Source organism: Melozone crissalis, unplaced genomic scaffold (genome assembly GCF_028551555.1).
Source record: "Melozone crissalis strain CALT ecotype California unplaced genomic scaffold, PUWL_Pcris_2 ptg000045l_1, whole genome shotgun sequence".
Taxonomy (NCBI): domain Eukaryota; kingdom Metazoa; phylum Chordata; class Aves; order Passeriformes; family Passerellidae; genus Melozone; species Melozone crissalis.
The window spans coordinates 2,417,070-2,431,900 of NW_026535823.1; the positions used below are offsets into that span (position 1 = coordinate 2,417,070).

At 55.8% G+C, this 14,831-nt stretch overlaps 1 protein-coding gene across 1 annotated transcript; it reads right to left on the bottom strand.

The window, feature by feature from the left end:
* Positions 1-22: 22 nt before the first annotated feature.
* Positions 23-12,067, bottom strand: RGS5 (regulator of G protein signaling 5). The gene is made up of 5 exons (XM_054285589.1): positions 11,944-12,067; positions 6,932-7,042; positions 4,669-4,730; positions 4,374-4,540; positions 23-3,860 (listed from the first exon to the last, which is right to left on the bottom strand). Exons 1-5 carry the CDS (start codon positions 11,985-11,987, stop codon positions 3,699-3,701), a joined length of 546 nt encoding a protein of 181 aa, XP_054141564.1. The 5' UTR covers positions 11,988-12,067; the 3' UTR covers positions 23-3,698.
* Between the last annotated feature and the right edge of the window lie 2,764 nt (positions 12,068-14,831).

A 14,831-nucleotide genomic window follows, 5' to 3' on the forward strand; every position in this document is an offset into this window, starting at 1 on the left:
GACAAAATAAACAGTCCATTGAGACAGTAGCAGAAATACATGTTTATGTGTGGATTAATGAGTGGTACATGAATATGGGTTAACACAACTCCTCAGTGCACACCAGCTCCTCACATCTTCCCCACATGACTATCCCATGGAGAACTCCAGACTGAAAACCTGCAGCTCATGGGTGGGAGGAGCTGATGCGCCCTCCTGCCTTTGCTCCAGCCCTTGGCCACAGCATGCAGCACCCTCCAGGGAGTGACCAAGGCCTGAGGGGAGCCTGGATGAGCTCTGGGATGCTTTCAGCCACTGGGCTTTGGCAGTGCCCAAGTCAGGGACTGGGCAGCCCTGGTGGTGCCCAGCGTCAGCACGCAGGGCAAGAGCTGTGTGGTTCTCCCTGTGATTGATGAGGTGCGAGGCTCCGTGTTGCTGAAGTCACCATAGAACACACATCAAACCATCCTCTGGTGTCCCTCTGGGGTGTGCAGCTGCAGGGAGCCATTTTCCACGTGTGCCTGTGGCAGGGACTGGGTGCCAGGGTGGCATGGAGGCAGTGCCTGGTGCCCCATGCCCCTGGCTGCAGCGTGGGGCTGCCTTGCCCCACGGCAGAGATAGGGATCCCTCGAGGGGCATGAGACCTGCCTCCTGCACCAGCCCAGGTGCCAGGATGGCACACAGAGGCCACGGGCACAGGGTGATCCTGAAGGATGCACCTTTGTGTTCTCTCAGCTGGATGGCCAAGGTTTCCCTCAGGAGGGTCTGGAACAATGCAAAACCCACACACACTCCTCTCTGTGATGGACCCCAAGCACTACATCTTTGTGGTGTGGAAACTCTGCTTTTTGGCTCTCTGACTCTCAGGGGGTCAAGATACCCATGTTACAAGTATATATGTGTGTGCACGTGTATATATGAATACAGGAGTACAGATGTACATGTTGTGTTATATACTGCTATATATGCCAAATTTCACAAGAACTAGAGTGATAAAATACATGAAGTATCTCCTACCTGAAATATGATGGTTGGCATCAGCCCAATAGCAAATACCTCTGGGCTAATGGAAAGCTGGGCCATGGGGCTGGTACAGGTGTTGTCCCCTTTCTGGGCAAGCCTGCTGGAGTAATTAGCCAAATGGCCCTTCTACACAAACACAACTTCCCTAGAGCTCCAAAACGCTTCAGTGGCCACATTTTCTGGCCACCCAGTAGATCTCGGGCAGCCCCCAGAGTAGACTTCCAACGTTTTAACAGAAATTGAGCCAGGGAGGGGTTGCCAACAGAGCTGTGGCATTTCTCCTGCATCCAGGCTGTGCCTTTCTTTCCAGCACACACATACCCAGACACCTCCTCCCTGCCCCATGTGTCATTGCTGCAGCAGTGACGTCCCAGGATTTGATGGTGCATAGCAAGAGCCTCCAGCAGCATCCCCACTCTATGGCAATGGTGGTGGTGGCATTTAACTGTGAAACATGTGAGGGAACCTGGAAATAGCTGCCAAAGGATTAAGCAGAAATGAAAGATCCAGGTCTTCCTGCAGGGAAGTCTGTTCCGTTTTGCTTTTCTGAGTCATGCTGTAAATGAGGAGCTTGAACATGCTGAACCCACTTGAATTGACACCAGTTCATGGAGACTTTGGGAGGGTGCAGGGAGTGTGTGCAGGCAGAGGTGGGGGGAGCACCCTGCAGCAGAGGGGCTGGCCAAGCCCCCCGTCCCGCACCTAGCCCTGCTTCTGCCTCCCCCGTGTTGCCCATTGAACGATGGACACTGCTGGGGGGTCCTGTGCCCTTTTGATGGCACCCTCCTACTGCTCATGGGCTCCCTTGGGCTCTTTAGGTCACCCAAGCCACCCCCTGCATTCACCCCAGGGGAATGCCTGCAAGCATCGACCCTGCTGCTCCAGCACCGACTTTCCCAGGCCTTTTGCTCCAGAGCTTAAAAAAAGAGTCACATTTGTGACTGCCTCCATCCTTCCCCTGCCTCCCCACTCCTGCCCATTTCCTGCTGCTTGGGATGTATTTTTCTTCATTGCCATAGTGACAATGTGTAAATATTTGAGACTGGCGGGGTTTTGATCAGATTTTGAAAGTCTTGAAGAGGCTGGCAAATCCATTGTTTATGTTACTGCATTTTGCTTAGAGTCCCATGACTTGCAGTGAGGCAGAGCAGCCCCGAATGCCCGTGGGCAGCAGGGCCACGGATGTTTTGCTGGCACCTGTCAGGCTGCTGGTTGAAGCAGCTCCTTGCAAGCCATGACCGTGTGGATGATGCACCAGGAAACCAACTCAGGGATGAACCATCTGGGCCCTGTGGAGCAGGGGTTTGTCACATTTCCCTCAAAGCTGAAATGAGACCCTGTGGGCTGCTTTTCATGTATGCCCTTGCCCCTTCCTCAGGTGTGATTTATTCTCTTAGCAGAGGGCTGGCTTTTAATCATTAGAAAGCAGCTAGTCCTTTTTAGAGACAGCCTATGGAAACACATGGCCTGGGTAGAGAGGAGGAGACAGCAGAGAGAGATGCAGGCTACACAAACTCAGCAGGGTCTACATTCCGTTCTAGAAGCCAGGGGGTTATTTTTCACGTTTCCAATGGTGGGTGTGTGTTTGGTTCGGATTTTTCGAATTGGACCTGAACAGCTGGAATTTCAGCTTTCTTTTTCCCCAGCACGTCCTCCCTTCCTCCTGTGCGATGCTGGGTTTGTGCAGGAGCATTGCTTTGGCGTGCCTACGGCAGAGAGAAGCAACTGCAACAAGAGAGCCCCTGGCAGCCCCCAGAGCTGCATCCCAGCACACCACGAGGGCTGTGCACTGGCATGTGGCACAGGATGTGCCCTGGAAGCTCAGGGCGCTGTGCAAAGGTTGGAGTGAGCAGGAGTTCGGCATTGCTAAGCAGTCCCAGTGTTTTGGACCAACAGGTCTCATTTTATCCTGTTGTTTTTGTATTTAGAGGGAAGCACACAGGCTGACTCCGAGTGGAGCTGCTGGGGAAGAGGTGCCACAGGCTCGCTCTGCTCACCCCTGGTGCCAGCCAGGCATTCCCTGCAGCACCTGCTTCTGCCGTACAGCGGTCCCTGCCCTCCTTGTCACAGTGCCGTCCTTGCTGTACGTGTCAGTGTCACTGGTGTCCCTGCCGTGCCCCCGTCCCTGGCCGGCTGTCACTGTGCCTGCTCACTGGCTGCTTTCGGAGGCAAGGTGATGCAAATCGGGCAGTGGATGTGTCTCAAGTCACCTTGGCCAGGGAGGGGAGCACCTACAGGTACCTGTGCACTCTCAGCAGCCGCCGGGGAAAGTGGGAGAAGGGAGCGAGCCTGGGCCAAGCCGGCAATATGGGCAACACTGAGAAAAATTGTCATGTTCTAAGGAGCCCTAAGAAGGCAAAATCAGCACCTCGGAGCCTCCAGCTAATGCCAAGCTCCGCAGCACCAGGGATGTGTCAGCTGGCCACATGGCTCCTGGTCACTGCAGAGCTGGGCCTGCTCCCTCACCCTTCTGCGTCCCAACTCCAGGGAGTTTCTGCAAATTGGTCTTTTGTGGGAGAGGAAAGAGATAGTAAGAGAGGAAACACCAGGACACCGGACAGTCCAAAGCATGGGGGAGAAGCTTAGCAACACCTCTGAGCGCTCTAGGTGGTATCGAGAAAGCAAAGCAGTTGCAGGAGAAGGGGCAGGTGCTTAGAGAGAAGCAGCAGGATGACTTGCACAGCCCTGCTGCATTGCTACTTGATTAATTCATGATAAAACTCCGACCGCAAAAATCTGGGCAGGGAGTCTTTTTCCATCAAGGCAAAGATCCTCTTCTGGGCCATGTCAAAGCTGGTTGGTGATGGCTCCACCAGGTTCTTCATGGTCACAGCCTTGGTGAAGTGGTCGATGTTCACCTGTCATGAGAGTGTCAGAGGGATGGGAGCCTGCCTTTGGAGGGCTGAGTGATGGTCTCCCCTCGCCGCTCTGTCCCACCAACAATCACGCAAAGGGTGAGGGGAGGGACTGAGGCAGATTCGTTTCTCTGGTAGAGTTATTGGTGGCAAAGCTGTCAGGATGAGCTCTGTCCTGCTGCAAAGCTAACTTGGGGAGGAAGATGGCTGTACATTGTCATCCCTTATGACTGATGTCACGCCTCCATGGGGAGGGTGGGGACAGGCACGTGTTGGGGGTGCCCATGGATGGAGACAGCCCAGCAGAGGCTGAGCATGCAAACAGGGGCTCCAGGGCTGTGAAGGATGGGAGTGCAGCACGTGGGGATGAGGCTGCCCCTTGACAAGGACACAGCCCTCTGACCTCTCAGCCACTACATGAGGTGCTCTGCGGCCATCGCTGTCCTTTGGGATGGAGGCCGACAGGGCTGCGGCCTCATCCCTCCCAGTACCATCTCCTGCCCCATGGCCACTGACCTCTTTGGGTGCCTCAGTCTGGATGAACTCCTCATAGATCTTTTTGGCCTTCTCTGCCATCTTCACAGGGGACTTGGTTTTCTTGTAGTCCTCACAGGCCACCCAGAACTCGGCGTTCTCCTCGCTGAACTCGGAGCGCAGGAAGCTGCGGAAGCTGGCGAGCCCATCTGGGGGCAAGGGGGAGGGGAGCCCTCGCTTCAGCACTGGCAGTGCCAGGGGGCCAAAGCCCTCCCTGAGCACCCCGGGGGACGGGGAAAGAGGGGAGGTGACCAACCGCAGGGAGATGTGAACTTACAGGGGTTTTGCAGGAGCTTCTCCAAGGAATCGCGCCACTGCAGAGCCTCCTCTGGAGAGGGCCTGACGAGAGTAAAGAAAGCCCAGGTGGTCCATGGTTACCCCACAGCCCTGTCTGGGCTCCAGGGTTTTTAATAATTCCTTTGAAAACAGGGAGGAATGGAGTAACACGTTGCAGAGACTTTCAGAGCGGAGGCAGCGGTCTGGGGATGGAATGGGGATGCTGCTGCACCACAGCCCGGGGGAGGGCGATAGCCGAGTGCAGGGAGGGTGAGGATGGGGTGGGGAAGGCGAATTCCCCCGCGCTTGGGCAGAGCTGTGGCTGAGCTGCAGAGCGAGTCCCGTCTGCAGCCACGGGGCTCCTCCTGGCCCACAGGCGGGAGGGGCGGCTGGGAAGCGTCCCTGTGTTTTCCTGCTGGGCTGGGGAAGATGCTCCCGCTGGCCACGGGCGCCCGGTCACTGCGGGCCGAGCTGCGGGGCCGGGTCAGAGCCCTCGGCTCCCACAGCCCGCCCGCCCCGTTCCCACGCCCTGCGCCCCGGCCACTGGCGCCCTTCCCACTGGGAACCTCCACGCTTTCCATCTGCACCGTTTTTCCTCTTTTTTTTTTTTTTTCTTTAATATACTTTTCAATGCGATGTTTGCAGTAAGACAGAAGGGGTTTGTGGGGTTTTTGTTGTTGGTTTGGGTTTTTTGTTGTTGTTGTTTGTGGCTTTTTGTTGTTTTATTTAAGCCCCGAGGAGTTTCACCGAACTGCCCTGGGCTCCCAGCTCCTTCCCTGTAGCCCTGCCAGCATTGGCTGGAGGGCAAGGGAGGTCCTCCTGCTCGGCACTGAGTGCTGGGCTGGCCGAGGACCTTCTCCACCCCTTGAAGGCAGTGGTGCACTCTCTTGTTTTGCTGCTGCAGGGGCCACACGTGGGGGCTGAAACCCCTTGGCTGAGCAGAGCATCCCTGGGAGCAGGGAGGGAGAGTGGGCAGGACAGCCGCTCCTGCTCCTGGGGCCACAGGAGCTTCAGTGGTGGGTCTGGGGGAAGTACAGTGCTGGTGCCCAGCCATGTCACACTGCCCATGTGGCTCCAGCAGGGAGAGGAAGAGTGGCAGGAATGCCAGGCTTGCCCAGGGTGGGTACCAGCCCTTACTTGTCACCAAACCATCAGCAGCAGGCACCATGACAGCGGTTCTTATCCTTCACTTTCTGGACCTTGAACTGTGTTTGCACTTCTGCCAAGGATCAAAGCTATCTCTGCCCCCATGTCCCTGACAGGTGACTTCTCACCCCAGTGAGGAGGAGAATCACTGCAGCAACCTAACACAACCCAGATTTCCTGGAAACCACCAAATTCACTTTCCCATTATCTGAATGTCCCTGGGATGATATTTATTAACTGCGAGTGAGATGCTGACAGGTGAGTGATGCCAGGGCTGCACAGTGATGCAGTGTAGGAGAAAACAGCTCCTCCAGAGAGCGGGGAGTGGGGAGTGCAGATGTTCTCTGGCTTTCTGCAGGGATGGCTAATGGAGATGGACATGTCTCTGTCACAGAGGCATCTGGGGCACGGCAGTGATGGAGTGAGAACCACAAAATCCACCAGGCTCTGCCAGCCCTCCTGGGCACGGGCAGCTCTCGCCAGGCAGCGCTGTGTCAGGCGGGCACCGTGCTGGCAAACATCCCCCTGTGTGTTACCCGCTGCACCCTGGACTGGCAGGCAAAATAATTAATGTTTCATTTGCTTTAAATAACGTTGATAAGCCAGTATTATACACCAGCTTGGTGCTGGGGAGCAATGTTCAGGCCAAAGGCCATAGGGTGAGGAGGTCCCATCACCATGAAGCTGCCCCGAGCCAGCCGTGCCGTGAGGCTGGGCACCCAGCTCAGGGACACACTGCCACCCCAAAGCCGGATGGCTGCAGAGGCTGGCACCTCTGGGTTGAGGCAGGCGACTCAGAGAAGTCCAAGTGCCATATGCCTCTGGGAAAACCTTTATCGAATAACATGAAATCTCACCAAAAGTAAATTGATTTTCCATGGGAAATCTAGTTTCCATAGAGCTGTATTACCTGACATGTCTTATGCTGCCCTGACACAACTTCTTGAGCCTGCACCTAGCAGGCAGGGCACGAGGAGCGTGCCACAAGCTGCCTGCCATGTAGAGACTGCTGTGCCAGCCCACAGCAGGGCTCAGCTCCTCTGCATCCCAAAAGGGCTCCTATCCACCCCAGTGGCTGGGCACACATACTGCTGCAGCCCACCCAGTGCAGTACTCACTTCTGGGCCTTGGGTGGCTTCTCTGGCTTCTCGGGGTAGGGGATGATGAAGTCAATGGTTGAGTCAGGCTTCTGGAGCAGTGTGCCCAGCTTCGTCTTGATCTCCTTGGCCCTGCAGCAGGGGAGGAGCAGAGACAGGTCAGGCAGAGGAGCAGGGCAGTGGGACACTCACAGTCCCTGCCCTGCACCCACTCTGTAATTAATTCCAGATGAACAAATGGACCTTAATGCTGTAAAGGCCGTGCCTGTCTGCGGCATTTCTAAACAGGCACTGTGCATTAGCGGCAGCTCTTGATCTTGATCTCCTGCTCTGTCCCCATCTGTGGCCAGGATAATTGCATCAGCAGGGCTGTCAGGCTGCTCTGGGGCTGAATTAGGAGGGTGTGTGCCCTGCTCAGTCTCTATAGAGATGAGCTTGAGAGGGGCTGGTGAGGAGCTGAAGGAGCTGCCTTTGGAGAAGAGGCCGTGCTGGGGGTGCCTGCCCCATGGCGCCACCCCACACTGTGCCACCAGCACACACTGCTGACAGCGCTCAGAGCCCTTATACAGATACACAGCATGTTTGTCAGTAATACTTAAGCCTGATATCTGCAATGGGAAGGGTCCTGTAAACAGGCACCTGCTGGGTGCTGCCTTCTCTGGGCAGAGAGGGAAAAAATGTCTCAGGAGCTGAAGACTGCCAAACGCTGACTGCCACTTCCCATTGCACCAAGGCCATGCTCTAGACCTGCATTTGGAGGATGCAGAGAAAACAGGGAGTCCTGGGGCTTGGCAGTAGGCCCAGCTGTCTCCCAAAATGTTCCCTTTCATGCAGGACAAGTAGTAATTAGGTCCTGAGCATCTAAAACTGCTAAGGAGGCTCCTTCCCCACCCCACTGCAGCTCAGGGGGGGCAGCAAGGGCAGGCTGAGCTTTTGCAGGGAGCACTCAGGTGTACTGTGTGAGGCTGAAGAAATGAAGGAGTGAAAACAGACACCCCTCGCCACCCCCAGTCCCCATCTTTGCAGGGCAGGGCTTTTCCCTGGCACAGCAACATTTGGTGGCTTCCAGGTTATCTTGCTGGCACAGGAGGTGAAGGAGAGGGGACAGACAGCTCCTCACAGGCTGGGCTGAGCTTTCGGCATGGCTGGCAAAGCTGGACGGCAGCTCCCTGCAGGGCTCCCTGCAATTTTCCTCTCTGTTGTTTATTTTCACAAGCCCTCTGTGGATGATCGCTCCATTGCTATGTCTGCTATTTCATTTCAATTCCTTTGATTTTTTCCCTCCTTGTAAAACTCTCTCCCTCCCTGTGTTTTGGTTTCCACCCACCAGTCCCCACGGGTGACATTTGGCGCAGGGGTGTCTGCTCTGCTCCCTGCCAGCTGCCCCCTGTTTCTGCTGCAGAAAGCTGCCTGTGAGCAGCCACCCTTGCTGCAGGTGGGCAGCAGGGCCAGGCAGAGGGAGCAGCCCAGCCTGGGGCTGCAGGGGCTGCCTGCAGTGGGTGTGCAGCACAGAGACACAGCTGCTGTCATGGACAGCGTCAGCAGCTACAGGGACACTTCCCATTGCCAGTGCTTCTGAGAAGACCTGAACCTTGGAGAGCTCAAGACCTCAGGAAAAGGGTGACAAGGTCACCACGCTCCCACACAGAGCGTCTGGGATGCTGCCCTTCATCCTGCTGTAAGTAAATAAGTAAAATGCAGACAAGTGCTCCGAGCCAGAGCTGGCCCGTGATGTCCTGGGGCCAGCTCTCCGGCAAGCCTCAGCTGCCCCTTGGCACCCTGCTGGCCAGTGCTGCTACACTGGGACCACCTGGCATGGCCCTGACCCGTGGGGATGGCACAGCTGTAGGGATGGGGAGCAGGCGAAGTGGGCAGCCCCTTAACACCAAAGCAGTGGGTGGGTGCAGAGGGAGCCACAGGAAAGCTGAGGGCACAGGCTGGCCTCTCCCTTGACTCTTCTTTCCCAGGCGTCTGCACCTGTGGCCACAGGTGCCTGCAGGAAGGGGACACATGGGCTCAGGGAGCATCTCTCAGCAGGGGCTGAGCAGAAATGCTGGGTGCCACCTTGTCCCTCTCCCAGTGCTCGAGAGGGATGAGTCAGGATGTTGCCAGGACCAAGCCCCTGCCAGTGCCAGGTGCCTTGCAGCAGGGACAGTCCCTTTCAAGCAGCTGCACTACGCGTCCCATCATGGGCAGCTCGTCTGGCAGGAGCAGGGGGGAGCAGCAGCAGAGGGGCCGGGGGCTGCCCTTGGAAGCAAGGACAGTGGATACCAGGAGTTCCTGAGCAGGCAGAGGGATAACACGAGCTGTGCTGGGAGCAGGGGCACCCAAAGTCAAACGTAGCCCATGATGACCCAAGGAGCTGGGAAGACAGACGGGAGCAGGACTCTGCTGCTGTTGGAGCAGCCCCTGGGGACCCCATGCCCTGGTGCAGATGAGGCCAACACCTACACGAGGTTGGGATGCAGCTGATGGCTTCACACAGCAAGTGCTCAGACCTTGCTCAAAGCCCTGCTCTCTGATTCCCATCCCCTGACAGTGACTCTTGGCCAAGAGTGCCAGGCCCAAGGGGCACTGAGGCCCCAGCAGCCCCATCCTGCTCCATCCCGGGGTGCTGCCAAGGGACCCAGCAGCTGCCCAATCCGCTGGAGCCCTGCAGGTGTGGGGACAGCAGCAGGAGCCTTCCCCCTGTGCCAGAGCCATTCCCTGGCAGGGGGACCTGCCTGACATCTGTAAGACAGCAGAGACAAGGAAGGTGGTTAAAAGGAAGCAAGGAAGTTCAGGAGCGAGCTGAAAGCCTGCAGGCTGAGGGAAGGAAGGGCTATTTAAAGACACCATCCTGGCGTCCTCCAGCAGATGGATTACAAGCTATCAAGCAAGGCTTCAGGGAAGGCTAAACAGCAGGGGGAAAAAGGCAGCTATAAACAAAAAAGGCATCTTTTAAAGAAAAAAACCCCGGCCAAGTGAGAAAAAGCAAGAGGACTGTAAATGGTGGAAGGTCAACTGTGAGAACATATGGGAGCAAGCCAAGAAAAAGTCTGAGAAATAGCTTCCAAGAAGCATTAATAGAAAATATGGGCTCTGTCAAACATATCAAGGACAAGAAGGGCTGCTGGGGAGGGCCAGGAGAGACTCCAGCTTTAAAAGCGAAACAAAAATAGAAGCTCAAAGGAGTTTAAAGCCATAGCTGAAAGCTAAAGGTGATGCTGTGCCTGAGGGCAGGGAGGGGCCAGGAGAAATGTCCCTTCACCTGCAAAAGCCTCCCGAGGGGATTTGAGGAGCCACAGAGCTGCAAGAGTGATGCTGTACGGGCATGTCAGTGGCAGCTGTGTCAGACCCGTGGTGGACACATGGACAAATATGGTCTATTGGAGAGGAGTCAAGGCTCTTCTGGCCGTAGGAAGAGATTCCTTTCAACCTATCATCCCTGTCTGAAGAGGCCAGAAAACACAGAAGGCAGCTGTGGGGGGAGCTGGGGGAGCAGCTCCTTGGGTGGGCAGGGCACCTTGGATGGGCAGGTGCAGGGGGAGGTGAGTGCATGGACGGCATGTGGGGAAGGGAGCACACACCTGTGGGGATGTGCTGGGGAAGGCGGGCTTGCAGCTGCCTTCAGCTGCTCTGGGAAGGGGTCAGTGGCGAGCAGCAGATAGCAGAGCTTGGGAACGAGCTGGGAGTAGCTGCAGGAGGGTCTGTGACACAGCAGTGCAGCAGCTGGGAAGAGCAATCCAACGTGATGCACAGGGGACAAATGCAGTCCTGACTCTGCGTGTCAAAGCGTGAATGCAGCCTTCAAGAGTGAGGATTTGAGGGTACAGCAGATGAAAACATCAGCATAGCAGGACTGGGAGAAGATCTTTATTAAGAAAATTTACTGTTAAAAAGTGTCAGAAGAGTGGCAACAAGGGTGATAGCAGAGCAGAAACGTGGATCACCCACATGAAACTGGAAGAGTGCTCTTGGCTGCCCATGGCACAGGAGACTGCAGGGGAGCAGGCAAGGTCAGCATGCATTCAGGAGCATCACAGAAAGACAAGTTTCCAACAACAAAACCATCACAGGCCTGTGCTCCTGTTTGTGCCTGTGGTGAGAATTTGCCTTTTGGGCAAGCAGCATCGGCCTCAGTGGCACAATTTCATCTGGAACTTCTCTGGAGCTCCCCTCAGGGCAGTAAATTTCCCACTGTCAGTCTCATCCAAAAACCAGGACTAAGGCATTTGCAGGTGTGGGAACCCTCACTGAGGGATTCACTTGAGTCAATTCCTAAATTTCCCCCTTAGGTGAAGCATTGAGTGCTCTGCTGCTGCAGTGAGACCACAGGTGCTTGCACCTCTGCTTCTCACTGGACCCCCTCCAAAGCCCATGGGAGCAGAGGAGAGGACAGGTTCCAATCAGCATGGAAATGGCGAGGGGCTGGAGCCCGCCTGAGCTCCCAAGGGCTTGTGAGGAGCCTTTGCCGCCATCAGGGGCAGGTTGTGGGGCAAGAACCAGGGTGGACAGGGATGGAGATGAGGATGGGTGCCACAAGGGGGGCAGAGCTGGTGCCCTGTACAGGGCTGAGCCTTGTGAGAGGGGCCAGCTCTGGCTATTCCATGTGTCAGTGGCACGCAGGCAATTAAAAGAGGATCGTGAGGCACTTTGGAGAGACAGGGCTGTTTCCACCTCAGAAAGGCAAAACCTCTGTCCTGATGTTTTCCTCCTGTCCTCCCCGTGTTTTGTGGAAATTGATAAGATCCGAGGACGAAGCGCTCCTGCCCAGAACGGTGGAGGGCTGGGTTTGGAGCAGCCCAAACTCACGCAGCAGAACGACTCCCAGGGCAGAGTGGGGAGCTCGGGACCAAAGCAGCGCTCATCCCTCCGAGGAACCTCAGCCACCGCGCCCCCCCGGCCAGCTTCCCTTCCCTGCCCGCTCAGAGCTGGGTCCTGCCAGTCCCCACGAGCGATGCCCATCGCGGGTGTGCTGCAGGAGGGCCCCTGTGTCCCAGGGCCCCGCGGGCAGGCAGCCCCGGCATCCCGCGCATCCCGGCCGCTCTCACCTCTCCAGGCACGTGTGGGGCAGCGCTGCTAACCCTTTGCACATCTTGGCGGGCTGTAGCTCCCTGGGCCGCGAGAAGGGTGCGAGCGACGGCCGAAGCGGCAGCAGAGGCTCCGGCTGCAGCCCGGCCGCCTCCCTCGCTCCTATATAGCGCCGCGGCTGGAGCCCCGCCAGCCCCGCGTCCAATGCCGGCCCCGCCGGCTGCTGGGCTTTGCTTCCTTCTCTCTCAGCTCACACAGCGGGGAGGAAAATGGGCATTTGCTGGGGTGAGATCAGGTAATGGAACTGGAAGGGCCAAGCTGAGGTTTAGGGGACTTCAGGAAGCCCACAGCGTTTCTTTTAATGATTCATCAGGCTGCAGGTCAGTATTTAGAAGAGCCAGGTAGAAATGCTTCATTCAAGCGAGACTTTTCGAGTGAAAAATGGAACTCTCAGAAAAATAAAAATGCTTGTGAGAAGTCTTGCTGTTGATTTCAAGGCAGTGGCTAATGTCAAATATCCACTGCTTCAACAATGGTGGTGGCTATGGGTGACTTTAGTTTCAGACCTTGGCTCCTGGGTGACTATGAAAATGTGCCTCTCTGTGCTTTGTTTAACACTGGGAGCTGGGAATAGGGACTTTGCTCCCAACCTGGCTGTCCACACCCAGGGGCAGCCACCATTTTCCTGGGTGAAACCCAGGGTTACATTGAAGCTCAGCTCTTGGTCCCCTTTCCCTTGTGCTGTGCCAGAGATGTGCCTGCCTGGCTCTGGCTTCTGGCTGGATTTTGCGCTTGTTGTGGGATTATGCAGCAACACACTGCCTGTGTTCAGGCATCTGAGTAAGTGAAAGCTGGAAGTCTGCTGGAAACTGTGCCTCCCTGGGGAGCTTGGCCTGGCTTTGTGCTGGTTTGTAGTGGAAACTGAATGAAAAAAAGTACAGCTAACAATTTCAGAGGATGAGATGCTCAGATAATAATGGCTTGGGCTGATTACAGCCCCCAAGATGCACTCGGGCAAGGGGTCAGAGCCAGGGTGTGGTGGGCTGCCCTTCCCTCTGCTGGCATGGAGGTGCCCACCAGCCTCCCTCGTGTCTCACAGAGTGGGGAGGGGAAGAGCAGCACCCACAAACGATGGAGGTCCTGTACTCTTCTGGGCTGTTGTCATTCTGCCCTGTTCTCAGAGGACTCAGGAGGAGCTCGGAAGTGCCTCACCCCCATCAGGGGTAGCTCAGTGGCCCCATCTCCCAGCAGCTGGGGTGCAGCCCCGGCTCTCTGGAGGAACAGCCTTGCAAACTGCACCTTTGCTGGGCTGTGCCAGTGCCCTTGGGGCCACAGAGCTCATCAGGGATGTCACTGGGATGTCACTGAGTGCCAGCTCAGAGGCTGTTCTGAAGAGCCCCTTTGAAGCGTGGTGCTGTTTGCAGGAGGCTGTGCCGGCTGCTCAGGCAGGGAAGGCGGTGGCAGCGTGGGCCGGGCCAGAGGGGCTGGTGGCTCTCACAGCTCAGGGCTGGCAGGGACTGCAGGGCCACGGCACTCCTGGGCAACCCCCACTGCTGAGCCCTTGGCAGGGCAGTGTCCTTCCATCACCAATCTTCTGTAATAAAGCCAGCATGGGAACCCCGGGAGAACGTGGCTCTGTGGGACCAGGTGCTTTGTGTTACTGCTGCCTCTGAGCACGCTGCCCTGCTCTGCTCTCCCGCCAGCTGCAGCCAGGGCTGCGCGCCCGTGGAAATCCCAGAGCCCCGCCAGGTGTGCCAAGCACCCGGCTCCATCTCTGCAGGCTCCTGCTGCTCACAGAACCTGGAGCTCTCCCCAGTGAGAACCCCTGGAGGGACTGGGCCTCTTCCCTGCAGACTTTAGCCTCCTTCCCCTCCTTCAGCCCTAGGTGAGCAAATCCTCTCTGCCGTAATTCAGTGACCAGTGGTCTAAAATCTCTTCCAAAGCTCTGGGGTGGGGGTTTAAGGAGTGCACAGAGCAAATTGGGCAACTGAGGTCCAAAGTGTTTGAGGAAACTCCATGTGGGAGGGTGATAAGGAAGCTATACTGTGTGCTGGGATTGCAGCTGAGCATTTTAACACAGATTTATCTGAAACACTGAAAAAGAAACCTTTACCACTGAGCAGAAACAAGGGTTACACAGAAATGGCTTGCATTTTCCACAGAGTTTTGTCCAGCAAGAAATGTTTGTTTTGTGTGTTTCAAAGCTGTGGAGTGCTAAGAAAATATTTCCAATAAGAAACTACACAGACCTTCCTCATCTTCCCACGACAGCCTAATTTCTTTAAGAGCCCTTCTGGGAGAGCTTTTTGGAGATCTGAGTGCACTCTGAGGAGCAGATTTTCTTGTGTACACAACGGCTGGTTTCCTCCAAGAGGGATCTAGGCTTGTGCCTTGCAACTGACCTCTCAAAAGCCACATGGAATCTCCCATTACACCCAATTTATCCTTGGCCCTGTTATTTCCAGACTCTATTATCCTTTCTAGCAACATGCCTTTTACAGAAGGCAGCCTAGCTGCTTTGCTGTTTCCTGGTTCCCACTGGAACTTTTTAAGAACTAGCATCATATTTAATAATATTGACCTTTTGGTAAAGGGATCACTGCAATTGCCACCCAGGAGAGTATCTGGACATTCATCTGAGTGCTCCTTTTGGCTGACTTTTAACCATGTGTTCTAAAAATGGTGCTAAAAAATATTTTTTCCCCTGCATGCTTTGGGACAGTCATGCAAATGTGTGTCCCCTAAGGAATGATGGTAGTGTGAGCTCCCCAACAGCAAAGGGCAATGCAAGTAACTCAGCGAGGCTTTCTTTGATGGCTCATTCCTTCCTAAAGAGCCTGATCACATCCTGTCCTTGAGCCTCCCTGGAGAACTTTCTGCTTCTCACATAGCCATAATTCATGTTTAT